At 51.8% G+C, this 19,096-nt stretch overlaps 1 protein-coding gene across 2 annotated transcripts in view; it reads right to left on the bottom strand.

Annotated features, from left to right (window-relative positions):
- Nucleotides 1-19,096, bottom strand: part of LOC140425196 (ATP-dependent translocase ABCB1-like) — a 176,845-nt gene that overhangs the window by 97,220 nt on the left and 60,529 nt on the right. For both annotated transcript variants that reach the window (XM_072509206.1, XM_072509205.1), the window contains 5 exons: nt 12,802-12,926; nt 12,546-12,720; nt 11,046-11,159; nt 5,366-5,476; nt 3,699-3,824 (listed from right to left, as the gene is read on the bottom strand). In XM_072509206.1, the coding sequence (XP_072365307.1) occupies nt 3,699-3,824; nt 5,366-5,476; nt 11,046-11,159; nt 12,546-12,720; nt 12,802-12,926 (651 nt within the window). The remainder of the gene's footprint in view (nt 1-3,698; nt 3,825-5,365; nt 5,477-11,045; nt 11,160-12,545; nt 12,721-12,801; nt 12,927-19,096) is intronic.

Here is a 19,096-nt window from a genome sequence, read left to right as displayed (position 1 = left end):
AATGTATTTGTTGCTTTTCCGAGCACGCGGCTTTTCCCCTAGGTGTGGGATTACAATTATGGACACGTGGGTTTTTAAACACAAAACACTGTTTATTCCATGAACTCAACTTAACATCTTAAATAAACATTGGATCTCTTAACACCCCTTACTTCAAAGATAACTCAGAAAATATTGCAACAGTAAATAACTCCTTAAAATATTCCTTCAAACTTCCAAGAGACTTAACACCTTTAAACAGTACCACATCAGGTTAAAGGATATATATATTTTCTGTAGAATGGCAGAGATATATTAGCTTGGTTGATTTCAGCTCCAGCACCTTGCTTTCTTCTTGCAAACTCTCTGGACACACACAGACACACACAAGCTGCTGTCTCAAACTGGCTTTCTCCTTTTAATCAGATCACAGCAAACCAGAACTTCTCAAGCTGCTGTCTCAAACTGGCTTTCTATTTTTAAACTGCTCTCAGCAAAATCAGCCAGGCACTTTTTAGCTGCTCTCAGCAAAACCAGCCAAGCACTTTTTGTAAACTGCAAAAACCCAACTGCAAAATGGCTGAACTGAACTGATCTCCACTCTATGACATCACTGTTTTCTTAAAGGTACATTGCTTAAACATCCAGTTCTTAAAGCCACTCTCGCATGACACTATGCTCTGCACATATATATCTGTGCCTTTCAAAGCTGGCTTCACACACCAGCCAGTTTACACTCTACAAGGTATCAAGCCCAAGCAGTGTATTGATGTCAGATCAGAATTTGGCTTTTGGTCTACGCTGTCACTTATGGATCAATATAGACCTGAAGTTACATCAGCACAAAAGTATCGATTAAAAAATTCAATAATAATTTCCTTAGGACACCCAATTATATTATTTTTCGAACAAATCAAAGGACATAAGACAATCTATAAATTGTATCAGAATTTGATACTGACTATTTGAATACAACTCAAACCTTCAAAGTAAGGAAAAAAAGATTGTGAGGGTAACACGCATGATCATTCTTTACATTGTGGTAAAGGCTATTGTCGCAGTCTCAATTTCACTTCCTGGCAGGACTTCCAATTTGAAACCAAGGGCGGGATTCTCCGGTCCCCCAACATCGTGTTTCTCAGTGGCGCGCCGTTTGCTGGTGGTGGGGTTCTATCTGATGGGATTTCTCATTGAAACCACACTGCCACGAAACCCGCTGGTGGGGTGCGCTGGCAGCGGGAAAAGTGAATCCCAAAGACCAGAGAATTCTGGCCCAAGTGCTTCTTCAAACCCACATGGGAGTAAATATCATTAGGCGATAACAAATTGACAGCCCAATTTATTGTCTCTCCCTCAATTTTTATTCCCAACAAAAACAAATTAAATTATTTTTGTTCTACTTACCGTACTCATGAGGGCTGATTGTTAAGCCATACCATCCAACCATGCCAGCTGGTCCTGCCCCATGCAAAGCAGCTCAATTTCCTCCAAGATTCCAAAATATTCAGCATGAGCATACATTGCCTGTTTCGGCACAGGCCCTGGGGTACTTAAAAATCATCCAAAGCAAATGTGACATTGGGTTTTTGTTTGGGACACAGTGCACAGCCTTGTGAAATTGGTCAGCTTTTTTCCCCTGGTTTTCCACCCTGACCAGTTTCTACTGAAGATTAGTTACATTGCGAAATACTGCAGAGCTTCTGAACCTATAGAGCTGTACGTCATTGAGGATCATCAGCTCCAGAAAACTCCAGAATTGCCTGATCCTCAGTAGAAACCGGTCGTCGATGTTCATGTTTTCAGGCTGGAAAACGGCAGGGGGGAAATGAATTAATTCCATCTTGTGACCTTGTGTCTCAAAGACACCAGAAAAATATCCAATGTCATAGTGGCTTTGGATGATTTTTTGAGATTTTTGGCGAAAGATTCGAGAACAATATGAGGAAGAGGTTTTTTACACTGCGAGTGGTAATGCCCTTGAATTCACTGCCTTTGAAGGTGATAAAAGTGGAGACAATGAATGCAAAGGAAATTGAATGGCCACTTGAGGGAATTAAACTTGCGGGAGTGCAGGACCGCTAGCGGGTCTGGCCTTGTGGAGACGAAATCTCTGCAAAGGTCAGCTAGTGGTGGGAAATTCTTAACCCACCTGCCACTGGCCTCACTTCAGGACCTGATAAAAAATTCAGCCAGTAGGGTTGTTATGTCACAGTAGGAGGCCATTCAGTCCATCGACGCCATGCTGACTCTGTGTTGAGCAATCCAGTCAGTCCTATTTTGCTGCTCTCTGCCTGCAGCTCTGCAAGTTTAATTACTTCAAGTGGTCATTCAATTTCCTTTCCATTCATTGTCTCCACTTTTATCACCCTCGAAGGCAGTGAGTTCAAGGTCATTACCACTCGCAGTGTAAAACAACCTCTTCCTTGTATCTCTCTTGTGTCTCTTGTCAAAAATCTTAAACTTGCAACCCCTAGTTCTTGTGCCATCAGCTAATGCATTCACCTTTTTATTTGCCGATTATAACCTGTCATAATCTTGTACATGCCGACCAGATATCACCTCAATCTCCTTTGCTCCAAGGAGAACAATCCCAGCTTTTGCAACCTAACCTTGTCGCTAAATTCCCTCATCGCTGGAACCATTCCAGTAAATCTCCTCTACATTCTCTCAAGGACCTTCACATCCTTCCCAAAATGTGATGACCCAAACTGAACACAATATTCTAGTTGTGGCTAAACAGAGCTTTATAAATTTCAGCATAACTTCCCCGCTTATTACTCAATATATCTATTTATGAAGCTGAAGATACCATATGCTTTACTAACTCCTCTCTCAATATGTCATGCCACCTTCAAAGTTTGATGCACCTGAGCTCTGCACACTCTTTCAAACTGTGCCATTTCTTGCCTCTCCCTATCCCATCTGCCAAAATCCCACCTCACACTTCTCTGTATTAAATTCTATTTGGCACATATTTGCCCATTCTGATAACTGATCCACATCCTGTTGCAGTCGATTGGTATAATCCTCACCATTTGCCACAGATCCAATTTTGAAATTTTACTCTTGTGTGTTCCAACCTTAGTGCTGTTGCTGCCAGAACATAGCCCTTCATTTGTTTTTCTTTTTTGTACCACAACTAGCCTGAGTTCCAAGCTACCGACATTGGGATTGGCAAGATAGTTACAGGGCATGCTTACTTTCCATTTCAATTTTTAATACAAAAGCCATGAAATAACACAGTAGGTTAATAGTTACAACAATTCATGCTACAGTGTTCACCTAAAATTCCTCTCTCGACTCCGTCACTGCAAACGTTGATATTGATGTCTCAACTAAAGTAACACCGGAATTTCAGAAGTGTGTATGTTGAGTTCTTCACAGCTCAACCTCGAGGCCCATATGTTTTTCTCTTAATTAACTGTCTCATTGATATAAAATTGTTCTAAAAATACAAACACTGCTCTATGTTTTATTTTAAACATTACTACCATAGAATAATGTATAGGTCACACTCTGATCTGGGCTTTGTAATGACCTAGAAAATTAGAGAATGAATTTCAGGTGTTGATATAAAAACTGTTTCAGGCAGCAGGAACAAACATCATGAGAGTACATTACAATTATTTTTGCACGATTGATTACTTCGGTAATTATTTAAAAGGCAAATTCACAGTTCATAATGGCTTAGAGAACACAGACTCTGCCTAGTTTCTCACCATTCCTTCCTGGAGATCATAAAATCTCTGTAGTAACTGAATGGTGGTGCTTTTTCCACAGCCACTGCTTCCGACCAGAGCCACTGTCTGTCCACTGTCAATCTTCAAATTCAGACCTTTTAAAATCTATGGAAAGAAGCAGAGAAAATGCAAAATAAAGGCTCCAACTCTAAAAGGTGTGCAGGAGCAGGGGGGTCTGGGTGTATATGAGCATATATCTTTGAATGTGGGAGGACAGTTGGAGAGAGAGTTAATAAAGCATACAATATCCTGTGCTTATTAATAGGGGCATAGTGTACATAGAGTACAAGAGCAAAGAGATTGGGCGGGAATCTCTGACCCCCCACGAGGTGGGAGAATCGCCGCGGGTCGGCGTGAATCCCGCCCCCCAAAAACCGGCGTGGCGTGAGTCGCGCCGCCCGCCTCGGAGAATGGCGGGGTCCGGCGTGACTCAATGGGCCCTGGGGCTGTTTGGATTCTCTGGCCCGCGATGGGCCGAAGTCCCACCCGTTCTGTGCCGGTCCCGCCGGCATAAATTAGAATTGGTCCCTTACCGGCGGGACCAGGCGGCGCGGGCGGGCACCGGAGTTCTTGGGGGGTCGCGGGGGGATCTGGCCCTGGGAGGTGCCCCCACAGCGGCCTGGCCCGTGGTCGGGACCCACCAATCCGCGGGCGGGCCTGGGCCCTGGGGGCACTCTATTCCTTCCGCACAGGAGGCCAAGGTCATCCACCATTTCCGGTGCGGAAGTGACTCCATGTGTGCATGTGCGGGGATGACAGCAGCATGCGCTGGCACTCCCGCACATGCGCCGACTCGCGCTGGCCGGCGGAGGCCCTTCGGCGCCGGTTGGCGTGGCGCCAGGCCCCAATCCCGCTGGTCGGCGTGGCGCCAACCACTCCAGGGCGGGCCTAGCCCCTGAAGGTGCAGAGGATTCCGCACCATTGGGGCAGCCCGACACCGGAGTGCTTCACACCATTCCGTCCCGCGGGATCACCCGCCCCGCCGGGTATGGGAGAATCCCGCCCATTATGTTGAATTTGTATAAGACGCCAGTTCAGCCTCAGCTGTTGTATTGTCCAGTTCTGGGCTCCACAATTTAGGAAGGATGTGAAGCTATTGGAGAGAGTGCAGGAAAGATTTAGGAGAATGGTTCCCAAGATGAGAGGCTTTAATTACATGGATGGATTATTTTGGATCATCTGACTCGTCTCTTTAAAGATGTTGATTTACCTCTGCAGTTTCAACATTTTCAGTTTCTGTTTTTTCTGACTAGACATGGATACTATGTGCGTTTGTAAAGTGAGAAAATACAAAGTTAATTCTGATGGGCCAGCCGATTAAGTCAATGGACAATGGAGCCACATGTATGGAAAATCCCATCTTAAATCAGTGATCTGTGCAGAGCTAAGTGATTTTGTTGGAATTATGTCCAATGCCATAATGGAGGCAGGGAGATGAGGGAGGCCTAAGAACCACCTCAGCCAGTGTGGGGAATGAACCCATGCCGTCAGCATCATTAAATCCACAGTGGCCCCTTCATGTAGATTTTAATTTATTTCAAGTAAAGAGAGATTTAACCCCTTTTAGTATTATCAGAAGTCCATTAAAATCTGATAAATTAAACAGATTTTCTTTTCATTGTAAATGTAAAAAAAGATTATAATACCTGTATATCTGCTCGTGATGGGTAGCTAAAATGCACATTCTTAAATTCCACTATTCCTTTAATTTGATCTGGTTTATATCCTTCTTCCGAGAACCCATCTATGGCAGATTTCTTAAAGGAAAACCAAATTGAAGATTATCATAAATAATAATAATAACCTTTTATTGTCACAAGTATGAAGTTACTGTGAAAAGCCCCTAGTTGCCACATTCCGGCACCTGTATGGGGTGCCTGGTACGGGAATTGAACCCGCGCTGCTGGCCTTGTTCTGCATCACAAACCAGCTGTCTAGCCCACTGAGCTAAACCAACCCATATAATGTCATGAAGGAGAAAACACATCTTAGAAATTGTTATCATCGGTCAGAAACGAAGGGCGCGGTCCATCAGCCATGCTACACCAGAAAAGCAGCTCGTCGCGGCGCAGCGTGAAAGTTGGGAAGCCCTGCTCCCGGATTCTACCCGGTTCTCAATGCCTTGCGAGATCCAAAGCGACCTCCCACAGTGCGTTCGGGCTGCAGCGGGAGGTCGAGGATTGTTTCGGGGGCCTCGGAGATGGCATCCCAGTCTCTTGCTACAATAGGGAGCAGAGCTCTCCACTGTACAAAACAGGGCTATGGATGGCCTCAGCCACGCGTTCCATGTTCAGGCCCCTTATGCAATGTGAGTCGAGCTGTTGAAGACCTTTTTCCCTTTTGGAGAATCGCGCCCCCCCGAACCCCCACGCAAGGCAACCCCGGCCCGATCGTGCGCGCGCATAAAATGGGAGCATGGCACCTTGGCATTGCCAACCTGCACCCTGGCAGTGCTTATGTCATTTGGCAGTGCCAGCTGGGCACCTAGGCAGTAACAGGCAGGCACCCAAGTGTCATTTCCAAGTTGCCAGGCTGGCACTGCCAGAGTACCCAGGTGGCACCACCCCCAAAGGGCATGCAGCTGGTGGTCTCCGATTCCCTGGGCGACCCTCACGAGTGCCGTTCCATCTGGTTCCCGTTTGTGGGATCAGTGCTGAACGCACTCGCCCGAGGGCTGGGATTCTCTAACCCCGCCGGGTCGGAGAATCCCCAGGGGGGGCACGAGAATTGCACCCCACCGCCCTGACCTATTCTCCGGTGCCGATTCTTGGGCGCCCGCTGGATTGCCGCCGCGCTGGTCGGGGACCGTCGAAAGCAGCCCCCCCGGTGATTTTCTGGGCCCCGACAGGTCGAGAGGCCGCCAAATTCAGCCAAGTCCTGCCGGCGTGGGTTACTCAGGTCCCACACGGCGAGACCTGGAAGGTGTGTCTGCGGGAGCCGTCCTGGCGAGGGGGTGGGGGGATATGCCCCGGGGGGGGGGGGGGGGGGGGGGGGGCCACGGTGGCCTGGCCCGTTATCGGGGCCTACCGATTGGCGGGCGGGCAGGTTCAGCGGGGGCCTATGTTCCTCCCTGTCGGGCCCCTGTAGGGCTCCGCCATATTGCCCGAGGCCGGCGCGGAGACGGGAACCCACGCGCATGCACGGAATCACACCGGTTATTCCGTGCATGCGCAAACTCGTGCCAGCCATTCTGTGCCGGCTGGAGCTGCGGGAACCACTCCGGCGCCGACCTAGCCTCCTTGGAAGGGGAGCATTCCTCAATATCTGGGACCATTGACGCTGGAGTGGCTGCCGCCGCTTTTCACGCCGGCGTCAGAACTTGGCCACGGGATTTGAGAATCCCGGCCCAGGTCTCTGAGGCGAAGTGGTTGAATCACAAAGCCTCAGGCTCCTCAGGAATCTGCACAATAGAATGAGGCTTAATGCCTCACTCTAACATGCAAATTTGCCAAAAAGTGATCCCGTCCATTGTGGGCAGGATTGACATCACAACGTCTCACGAGGTCAGGTCGGTAATCATGGGCGAAATTCTCCGGAAACGGCGCGATGTCCGCCGACTGGCGCCCAAAACGGCGCAAATCAGACGGGCATCGCGCCGCCCCAAAGGTGCGGAATGCTCCGCAGCTTTGGGGGCCGAGCCCCAACATTGAGGGGCTAGGCCGGCGCCGGACGGATTTCCGCCCCGCCAGCTGGCGGAAAAGGCCTTTGGTGCCCCGCCAGCTGGCGCGGAAATGACATCTCCGGGCGGCGCATGCGCGGGAGCGTCAGCGGCCGCTGACAGTTTCCCACGCATGCGCAGTGGAGGGAGTCTCTACCGCCTCTGCCATAGTGAAGACCATGGCGAAGGCGGAAGAAAAAGAGAGCCCCCACGGCACAGGCCCGCCTGCGGATCGGTGAGCCCCGATCGCGGGCCAGGCCACCGTGGGGGCACCCCGGCGCCAGATCACCCCGCGTCCCCCCAGGACCCCGGAGCCCGCCCGCGCCGCCTTGTCCCGCCATTCAAAAGGTGGTGTAATCCATGCCGGCGGGACAGGCATTCCAGCAGCGGGACTTCGGCCCATCGCGGGCCGGAGAATCGGCGGGGGTGGGCCCGCCGACCGGCGTGGTGCAATTCCCGCCCCCGCCAAATCTCTGGTGGCGAAAACTTCGGGACACGGCGGGGGCGGGATTCACGCTGGAAGGCCTCAGAGCACATCCAACCAACATGCATTGGACCCACCTCCAGCATTTTCTAAAACTAAGTTTAGAAATATATGATGGAAAAAGCAATTAATTGAGCTGATGGGCTACTCAATGCTTTTTCCGCCCAAAACAACACATAGCTGAAAAAAATCAGTAAATTCTGTCCGATATTATTCCTCTCCTGGAGTGTTAACAGTCATCCCTGCAGTTTTTCTCTAAACTTGCACTGTTAATTCTGTTTTTTTACCATTTATCTCATGGAAAGAATCTAGTCATTTTAAAATCTGGGGCATTATTTTTCAGATTCCAGTTCCCAGCCTGCCACCTGAAGGGTTGGTGGAGAACACACCACACTGATTACAGCAGCCCCCCAGCCAGTTAATAAGTCTGTGGAGTGGTAATTGGCTTGAAATGGGTTTTCTGCCCCACACTAGGGAGCATGTCCCACCTCAGACAGTTGTTGATCCATTCGATTGCCCAGCAGCTCTATAGTCCCAGTGGTGCCAGAGGCAGCATTGCCAGGACTGGAATTACAAGTAGTCCCAGATTCTATGTCCCAGAGTGCAGGACCCAGTAAGCGCAGTGGGATCTCTCATCGGCAAGAGAAGGTGAGGCGCAGGGGAATGAAGCCAGCAGTGTGGGGTCTTAATAGAGAGGCCAGGGAGGGAGGGAGCACCCACATGGAGCAGATCTTGGAGCCGTGCCTAATGTGGCACCTTTGAGGAAAACACGCTGCCCAGCCCCTTATTGCTTGAGACTCTAGCAGGGTGATCTGACTGGCCTCCCCCTTGCCCCTGCACTCCTCCCACCAGTCTCAAAATTGAGAGCAGGCAGGAAGTGGACAGCCTGGCCTAGGTCATGCCCTCTACAAATAAAATTACTGACAGGTTGGGGCATGCAGGAGGGCAGCGGGAAGACCACTTGGAAATTTTACAGGCCCCCCCCCCGCCCACCCTTCACCTGCAAAACAACCAGTGGGGGACTGTAAAATTTTGCCCATGTCTTTCGGTTAATCAACTCCTCCCCCAAATATCTATCTAATCCTCTTTTAAATGTTTCCATATTATCTCAGACTAATTAAGTCCACAAATTCACAATCCTACCCATATGGTTAAATCTGAACTCCCTTTGCAAGTTTCCTTTTCTAATCTTTCACCTTTGTGTCCAGCTTAAGAGGTTGTGGCAAACTTGCACATATTGGACAGAATCATCTGCACATCGTCCTGCCGAAACAATGGGATAATGTGCAGGTCTACTAACTGAAAGTTAAAAAAATTAACTTATGCAATGTGCACTTTGCTGGCTATGCCAACATTTATTGTCCGTCTTTAATTGACCTTGAGGAGTTGATGATGATCTGCCTTCTTGAACCACTGAAGTTCCCAGTGAGGAACGGACTTTACCATGGCTCTTTCACAAAGTCATGACATTAGGACCTTGCCTCTGTGTATCCTAACCAATCAGGGAGGGAAAGCAGGATGTTGTGCAGAAACTGTCAAAGAAAGGGGCCGGGATTCTCCGAGCCGGCGCGGGCTCGGAGAATCGGCGTTGACGCTGGGACGGCCTGCAACACCGTTCCAACACCAGCGACGGGAGAATCGTCGCCAGCCGTGCGTGCATGATCGACACGGCGCCGGTCGGAACCCGTTGAAAGAGGCCCGAGCCGTTTCTCAGCAATCGACCGGCCAAGTCCCCGCTGGTGTGGTTCTAACATGGTTCCACCCGGCAGGAGCTCGGACCTCCGGCCGTGATGGCCGTCCTGGTGGGAGGTTGGGGGATCAGACTCCGGGGCGGGGGGCCTCCACGACAGCCAGGCACGCAATCGGGGGCCACCGATCGGCAGACGCGCGCGATCCGGGGGGTGCCTACCTTCTTCCGCAATTTGCGCAGACCGGCGTGGAGGCGGCTGCCGCGCGCATGCGTGGACCCACGGCCGGCTGCCACGCGCATGTGTGGACCCGCGGCAGGCAGTGCAGGGCCGCGTATCAGCGCCGGCGCTGCGTGGAGCACTCCAGCGCCATGCTGGCCCCCTGTGGGCCACGGAATCGCTGGGCCAGGAGGCCCGTTGCATCAACACTTAGCCCCGATTCCAGAGAATCCCGGCCAGGGTTTCTGATTCAGATCACGGTATGGGTTTGAATGTGTCAACTTAACCTGGATTTCTAAGGCACCCTGGGCTGGATTCTCTACTCCCGCGTTGAAGTGGCCGCGCCGTCGTGAACGCCATCGAGGTTCACGAAGGCGCGAAACGGCCCCGATCCTGACCGATTCAGGCCCTGACAATGGGCTAGGATCGGGGCCGTGTCATCTACACGCGCCAGGCCTTGTCGCCCGCGTAAAGGCGGCGCCGCATAGATGATGCGGCCGGCGCCGCATAACTGGCGTCATCCGCGCATGCGCGGGTTGGCCGGCGCCAACCCGCGCATGCGTGGTTGCCGTCCTCTCTAAGTCCGCCCCGCAAGAAGATGGCGGACGGATCTTGCGGGGCCGCGGAAGGAAGGAGGTCCTCCTTCAGAGAGGACGGCCCGACGATCGGTGGGCACTGATCACGGGCCACCCCACATTTGAGGTAACCCCCGGTGCAGGGTCCTCCTTCGCCCCCCTCGCAGGCCGCCCCCCCCCAGCGTTTACGCACCGTTCACGACGGCAGCGACCAGGTGTGGACGGCGCTGGGGGGAACCCGCCGTTTTGGCCTGGTCGCTCAGCCCATCCGGGCCTGAGAATAGCGGGGGCGCCGCAGAATCGCCATTTTGGGTGTCTCCGGCGATTCTCAGGCCTGCAGCCCGCAGAACTCGACCGGGCCATTCCCGCCGCTTGGGAGAATCGCAGGAGCGCGTCGGACCGGCGTCTCGGGAAATTTTAGCGGCCCAGGCGATTCTCCCAACCGGCGCAGGAGTGGAGAATCGCGCCTCCTACCTCGGCCCACCCTATCCCCAAACCCCAACTTTGAAATTGTGCAATTTAGTATGGTCAATCCACCTATCCTGCACATCTTTGAACTGTGGGAGAATACCGGAGCACCCGGATAAATCCAAGCAGACACGGGGAGAACTATTTCTGTAAAATCTTTACGTCTAGTACATTATCAGCCAAACGCCGCTATCTTAACATACAGGAGTTACAATTTAGCATTTGCTTCCTTACCTCATTTAATATTTTATAGATTTCAAATGCAGCTCCTCTAGCATTAGAAAATGCTTCAATGTAAGGTGCGGTTTGGCCAATCGAAAATGTTCCAAATGTGACACAGAAAAAAATCTAAAAATATTGATGAAAGGCAAGTTTAAAAATATGATTTATAAAACATCACAAATATAATTTTAAAGGACCAAATGTTCCTGAGCAGTGTTGTTAGTAATAGCATTATTATAATTGGTGAAAAATAATATCTCAGTGGGTATTTTGTAAATTTGGAGGAGGTGACAAACTGAATCAGCTGCCAATGACAGAGCCCATCTGATCCTCCATTCCAATGATTTCAATAGAAAGGGGTGTGCAGATGGAAGATCCTTTTCAGCCAGCTGTCCACCAAGTCAAAGTTGACAATTTTACCCTTTGATGTTTCAATTTAAAAAAATATAATATAGAAAAGCATTTCTACGACAACTGGCTGCCACTTTGCTTGAGCTAATCTGCATTCATTTTTTGTATTGCACATAATACAATGAAATTCTATCAGCCCGACGACTTGTCAGATGTATTAAGGTGTCACTGTCAAGGTTAGATAGGTATTAACATGCTGGATATTGTGTATGTATGAACAGACATAGCAAATCAGGTTTGGCTATAAGAACCCTCACAGATGAACTGTTATAACATTCAATAAATTTATATATTCAATAAATAAATAAATTTAGCGTTTTTCCAGTTAAAGGGCAATTTAGAGTGGCCAATCCACGTATCCTGCACATCTTTGGGTTATGGGGGTGAGACCTACGCAGACACAGGGAGAATGTGCAAACTCCACACCGACATGACCCGGGACTGGGATCAAACCCGGGTGCTGTGCGTCGTGAGCCAGCAGTGCTAACCACTGCGCCACCATGCCACCACAAGTTCATTTATGCAGAACCATTACTTGGTCAAGTTTCCACAATGTATCTAGAATCCATAGAATTTAAAAGCCATTGGAGTTAGCATCTTCAACAGAGGAAACGGAAGAGGTGGAAATAAAATTAAATGGAATGTAAAATGGGCTGCAGATTTGCTACTCCCATTTTAAACTATTACACAAAATCAAAACGTGCCCCATTAATTTTTACAATCCAAGGGCATGTACTGGCTCTATTTTTCCCATTCCCTACTGTCTACGAGCCATGCATCATCTGTGAACAGCATGCAGTCCAAGCAACCTGCATCTCGGCCACCACCGTGGCCACGTCAATAAATACACAAGGGTGGTCTGTGGCCATTGTTTCCTCTAATTTTCCTTCATAAAACTTCTCAGTACCTTCTAACAGCGGTGGAACCTTTCAGTACCACTTCGTGATAGTCTGCCGAACTGCTACTAAAACAAGAAGCTATTTGAAACATGGGTGAGAAAATATATTTTTAACACTGAATTTAAAAAAAAGAAGGAATATAACTCATGTCAAATTATCCCATGGGATATCAGACAAGCTGCAAATATATTACTATACTTACAGTAAGGACTGTTCCAATGGTGTATCCTGAGTTCTCAAGCACCAAAGTAGTTCCATACCAAAATCCTATTGCATAAGATCCAAATATTATAAAGTAGGCAAACCCAACAGACAGATTGGTAGTAATAGCTTTCTTTATACCAATCTTCTTTGCTTCTCCTAAATTCTTCTGGTACCTTGAAAAGATATATGGGGGATAAATTTAACAACTGAACACTAAATACTGCGTGATAGTTATCAATGTTCACCATACAAACCTTTCAATTTCTTTCTTTTGCCCTCCAAAGGCCACCACTGTTCGGACTGCCCCCAACGTTTCTTCTGCAACGGCTCCAGCTTTTGCATAAGCTGTCATCTCCAGATTAGTGAATGAGACTGTGAGCTAAACGTAGAATACATTGAACCTGAGGTCATCAATATATTTAGTCCTAAAATATTTTATCTTGGTGCTGTAAATTATAAATATTTCTGATGATCAAGTTACATTTCTTACTCTGAAATTATAACGGAGTAATAACCTGTAATATAGAAAATCAGTTGTTAGCCGGAACTTTCCGGCTGTTCACACCGATGGCGCAGCCCTGCCACAGGTTTCCCGGCGACCAGGGGTGCAGTCAACGAGAAATCCTGTTGACAACTGTGGGACTGGAAGATCCCACCGCTAGCCAATGATGGGCAGCCTCCTGCCCGCGGCGGGTTGTTTGGTAAATCCGGTCCATCACAACAACAATTTGTATTTATAAAACACCTTTAACGTAATGAAATGTCGCAATGTGCTTTACAGATACATTATAGAACAAAATCAACTAGATGGTCAAAAGCTTGAACAAAGACATGGGCCTTAAGTTTTCACCTGCCAGGCCGTGAAATGCTGATCAATTAACAGACAACCAGCATGAAATGTGCGCTGGGAAAGGCTCATCGCTGCTGGGGAGGATGGGCACTAAGAAAACAGAGGGTGATGGCTGGTGTTTCGAACATTCTCCCTCGGGGGCAGCCAGTGCGGAGAAGTCTCATGGGGCTGAAGATATGTAAAAAGATCATTTGCGATGAAAAAGTTATTCAAAGTGTGTCTAGGCAGCACAATTAATCACAAACCTCAGTCCCCAGACATCTTTTAAAATTTTATTTCAGCCTGCCATTTCATCCTGCCCTGGATCAAGGTTGCAGCCAAAACGTAAAGATCACTTGGAAAATCAGCCCTCCCACCAAGGCTTAGTCCAGCACACAATGAGGATGCATTCACCTTCCGCACAGCTTCCCTCCACACTCCGGCCCCCAACGCCCCTCCCAACTTGTCCTCCAACTTGAGCCTGACCTCCTGCACGGCAGCATTCTCACTCTTCATTAGCTCCCCATACATGTCCGCAACCCTGCCCTCCCCAATTTTATCCTCGGACAGAAGCTCATCCTGCAGCACCGGGGGCAGCAGCATCAGAAGCGACGACACCTCATTCCTAATAAAGTCCCTACGCTACTGATACCTGAACCTATTCCCCTTTGGTAACTGGTAAGTCCCATTCAGCTCCTACAGGTCTGAAAACTTCCCTCACACAAACAAATCCCTAAACCATTCTATCCCCATCTGCTGCCACCCCCGGAACCTCGCATCCAACCCCGCCAGCGCAAACCCATTATTATATTTTAACTAAGGCCCCATCTTTCCTCTTCGAATAACATAACAATTCCCATGACATGAAATAAAGAGGGAATTGTCCCTGTAATGTTCAATGGTTTGATTGATCTGTGTTTGATTATGTTATTCTGGTAACTGATCCTTGTTTATCGTACTCAATTGCTTCAGCTTGTTATTTGAGCCATAGAGCAATTGAAACAACAATGTTTCGAGAGAAGCTCTTAGCTGAGACCAGCTATGTGTGTACAGAAAATCCTGAGAGTTCTAAGATATTTTAAAGTACCGTATATAAACCTATTTGGATTTCAAACTAGTGTTACTTTTGCATCATTCTGAGATAATTCCGACATCCAAGAGATTCAGCAGACTGGCAAATAAGTAACAATATTGGTGAAAAGGTTGGTTGAGACAAGTTTAATTTTAGCAGTTCGAGCAACATTTATTTCATCGACTGCAGATTCTCGCATGTCCTGGATCTGATGGATTTTGAGGGTCAAGACCTACCTACCCACTATAAGGATGTATGGTCCAGATGTAGAAGTGATGTAAATGAAATAAATACTTATGAATTGTCTCGGAGCACAAGGCCAACAAACATTCAAGCAGATCACAGAAGGCACGTCTATATTTGATACGACATTCAAAGAATATTTGGGGTTAAAGGAATGTGTGATGGTCAAATAATATACATTCCATCAGAAGTGCCAGGGAAATTATGAGCCCATTAAGTATGAGTGACAGCATTGTGGCAATTGACTTCTACATATAAATTTGCTACACTAACCAACAAACTAATTTGTGACCAAATTATTGAACACACTTCAGTTTCATGAATTAGGCAACATCTTCTCATGGAGGGTGATGGAGAAAGCTACGGCCTTGGCTGCACAAACCAAATCTGTCATGTTAGATTCGCACAATTGTGAAACAATGCACCTTTAGACTCAGGGGGCGTCATTCTCCGACCCCCCAGAGGGCCGAAGTCTCCGAAGGGAGAAAAGTCGGCGGGGCGTTAATGTCACCGCTGCCGTCGGAGAATGTCACGGGTCTGCGCAAGGCAGCCGATTTTCGGCCTGCCGATGTTCTCCCTTCCGGATGGGCCGAAGTCCCGTCGACGTGAACGGTCATCTAACATGACAGATTTGGTTTGTGCAGCCAAGGCCGTAGCTTTCTAGTTTGTTGGTTAGTGTAGCAAATTTATATGTAGAAGTCAATTGCCACAATGCTGTCACTCATACTTAATGGGCTCATAATTTCCCTGGCACTTCTGATGGAATGTATATTATTTGACCATCACACATTCCTTTAACCCCAAATATTCTTTGAATGTCGTATCAAATATAGACGTGCCTTCTGTGATCTGCTTAAATTAAACCTCCTTTTCATTGGCGTGACCCTGTGCTCCAGGTTCACGCCGACCAGCGTGGAGGTGAGTGACGGCCTGGGGGGTTGGCTCTGGGCAGGCGATGGCGTGGCCGCAGTCTGAATGCGTGAGGTGTGTCTCGGGTTGTGTGTGTGTGTGCGCGGCGGGGGGGGGGGGGGAGTTGGTTAGAGTAGGCTGGGCTCCGGGGAAGTGCTGGGAGGGGGTCCGTGCAGGGGAGGGGAATGGGGAGGGGGTCCGTGCCGGGGTGGAAGTTGGGGGGGGTTGGGGTCCGTGCCGGGGTGGAGGTTGGGGGGGGTCCGTGCCGGGGAGGGGGATGGGGGGTCCATGCCGGGGTGGAGGTTGTGGGGGGGTCCGTGCCGGGGAGGGAGATGGGGGGTCCGTGCCGGGGCGGAAGTTGGGGGGGGGGTCCGTGGCGGGGTGGAGGTTGGGGGGGTCCTTGCCGGGGAGGGGGATGGGTGGGAGGTCCGTGCCGGGGTGGAGGTTGGGGGGGTTCGTGCCGGGGTGGAGGTTGGGGGGGGGGGGTCCGTGCCGGGGTGGAGGTTGGGGGGGTCCGTGCCGGGGAGGGGGATGGGGGGTCCGTGCCGGGGTGGAGGTTGGGGGGGGGGGTCCGTGCCGGGGAGGGGGATGGGGGGTCCGTGCCGGGGTGGAGGTTGGGGGGGGTCCGTGCCGGGGGTGGAGGTTGGGGGGGGTGTCCGTGCCTGGGAGGGGGATCCGTGCCGGGGTAGAGGTTGGGGGGGGGGTCCGTGCCGGGGTGGAGGTTGGGGGAGGGTCCGTGCCGGGGAGGGGGATGGGGGGTCCGTGCCAGGGTGGAGGTTGGGGGGGGGGTCCGTGCCGGGGTGGGGGATGGGTGGGGGGTCCGTGCCGGGGTGGAGGTTGGGGGGGGGATCCGTGCCGGGGAGGGGGATGGGGGGTCTGTGCCGGGGTGGAGGTTGGGGGGGGGGGTCCGTGCCGGGGAGGGGGATGGGGGGTCCGTGCCGGGGAGGGGGATGCGAGGGCAAGTGAGTAGGTCCACCTGGCCAGGTGCCAGCCTCCAACAGTTGGACCCATGCGGTCCATGCCACCTGTCTGGGGAGAGGAAGGGATATGGGCAATGATGACATGTCATCGTTCCCCTCCCCCCCACCAGGCCGTCATGTTTTCCGATCACCCGGCGATGTTGGCCGCCGTGGCGGCAGCCGCTCATGTCTCTGTTGCCCTGGATGAGGAGGAGGAGGAGGAGCGTGCCAGAGAGGCGGCGCAGACTGCCTAAGAGGGACAGGCGGCAGCCGCCCAGGCTGGAGGGACACCTGACCGACAGGACGAGGAGGGGGAGGAGGACGTCGTGGCCCCACGGCAACGGAGGCACCCGAGGACGCCCCGTGTGTACCGGCCCCGGCAGTCATACCAGGACCTCATGGACCGGGAATGCAGGAGGAGACTCCGGATGAGGCGGGAAACCGTGGCACACATCTGCCACCTGCTGGCACACCTGTCACCGCGTGGCACTGGCGGGGGACACCCTCTCCCCGTGTCCGTCAAGGTTACGGTGGCCCTGAACTTTTATGCAACGGGGTCATTCCAGGCACCGACTGGGGACCTGTCCGGCATATCGCAGACATCGGTGCATCGGTGCATCCGGGCAGTGACAGATGCCCTATATGCCATGGCGCACCGCTACATCCGCTTCCCCGTGGACCGGGCCAGCCAAGATGCCCGGGCCGTAGGCTTCTCTGCCGTGGCCGGATTCCCCATGGTCCAGGGCGCGATCGATGGGATGCACGTCGCCGTGCGGCCACCTGCAGATAACAGGGCCGTGTTCACCAATAGGAAGGGGACCTATTCAATGAACATACAGGTGGTCTGCGACCACCGCATGATGATCCTGCACGTCTGCGCCCGTTACCCAGGCAGTGTACACGACTCATACGTGTTGTCGCGGTCATCCATCCCCGGCATGTACGAGGGACGCCATCCCCAGCTGAGGGGCTGGTTGCTGGGCGACAGGGGCTACCCATTGCGATCGTGGCTGATGACGCCTATACGGAGGCCACGCAATGAGGTGGAGAACCGCTACAATGATGCCCATGTAGCGACAAGGGGAGTGATAGAGAGGTGCTTTGGCGTGGTGAAGATGCGTTTTCAGGTGCCTGGACCTCTCTGGGGGCGCCCTCCAGTATCGGTCAGATAGGGTCGGCCGCATCATTGTGGTGTGCTGCGTCCTGCACAACATAGCCCAGCAGAGGGGCGATGTGCCGCAGGCAGAGGAGGGCAGAGTGGAGGAGCAGCAGGAAGAGGCCCAGTCCTCCCAGATGAGGGGGATGGGGGCAATGGTCAGGGCAGACGGGGTAGACACAGGCGGGTGGCTGTCCACCGTTACCGGCTGGCCCAGCGGGCACGGGACAGACTGATAGACGCCCGCTTCACTGACTAGATGGGCGTGGGAATCGGGTAGTATGGCCACAGACCGCACACCATGGCAACAGCCGACCACCCACACCCCCCACCCATCCACCCACCCAGCACCCTCACCCCCCTCCCCAACCCCACCCACCCCACCCGCATGCACACCACCCCCCCCCATTGCCGATCCACCTGAGGCACAACGGGCCGGGCTCACACAGTTGCGGGTGGACGCGTGTCTCTTGCAGGCCATGGAGGATGATGACAACCCGCCCTGCGGTGAGCTCCTGGCTCTACATCGTTGGACTATGTCTGACCCATGGCCACAGTACCACCATCCACCCGGACCATTCCTGCATGCGGCTGTGACACTGCAGCGCACGGTCCCGTCCTCTGCCCGGGGGATGTTGATGGCGGCCCAGGGGGAAGGGGGCAGACTCACCTGGGGCTGAGGTAAGACCACCCCTCACACACACACTTGCGCTCAACGTACATGACACCCCCGCACGCTTTGGACAGAGCACAAAGGCAGCTTCTGTAGGTGTAACATTGACTTTAATAACCAAAGGAGTTCATGCACGTGCCCTAGCTCCTAAAACTCATCTGTGCCCTGCACCCGTGCCAACTTACTCAGTGTCTAATTTTTTGGCCTTACGGGCCCTTTGACTACGTCTACGTGGTTCCCCAGACGGTACAGCAGAACTGGAGGTGGACTCCTGTGATTCCTGCCCTCTGACACTGGATCCCTTTGGCGGCCGTTTCCTGGGGCGTCCTGGCCTGGATGGGCCAGGCTGCGGCCCGGGCGACTGGGATGGCGAGCTGCCAGCCTGTCCTGCCCGTTGCCCACCCGATGCACCTGGGACGGAAGGGGGGGGGAGTCCGAGGTGTCGCGGTGTACCGGGACCTCCCCTACAGGGGGAGCCGGGACGGACCACACCACCTCCTCCTCCCTCGGGGTGCCCGATGGCCCCCAGGCCTCTACATGGGTGGGGGATGCGAACGGACTGGCCATCCGACGCCCCCTCGACATCTGGCGCTGCCAGTCCTGGAGGCCCGTGCTGGTATCGACAGGGGTCTGCAGGTTTGCAGCCATGGAGCCCAGTGGGTTGGCAAACCCTGTCTGTGACAGTGCGATGCCGGCTCGCACATGGCC

Source organism: Scyliorhinus torazame, chromosome 6, assembly GCF_047496885.1.
Source record: "Scyliorhinus torazame isolate Kashiwa2021f chromosome 6, sScyTor2.1, whole genome shotgun sequence".
NCBI lineage: Eukaryota > Metazoa > Chordata > Chondrichthyes > Carcharhiniformes > Scyliorhinidae > Scyliorhinus > Scyliorhinus torazame.
The sequence above is the reverse complement of the archived record's forward strand: the minus strand, read 5'-3'. Positions and strand labels throughout refer to the sequence as shown.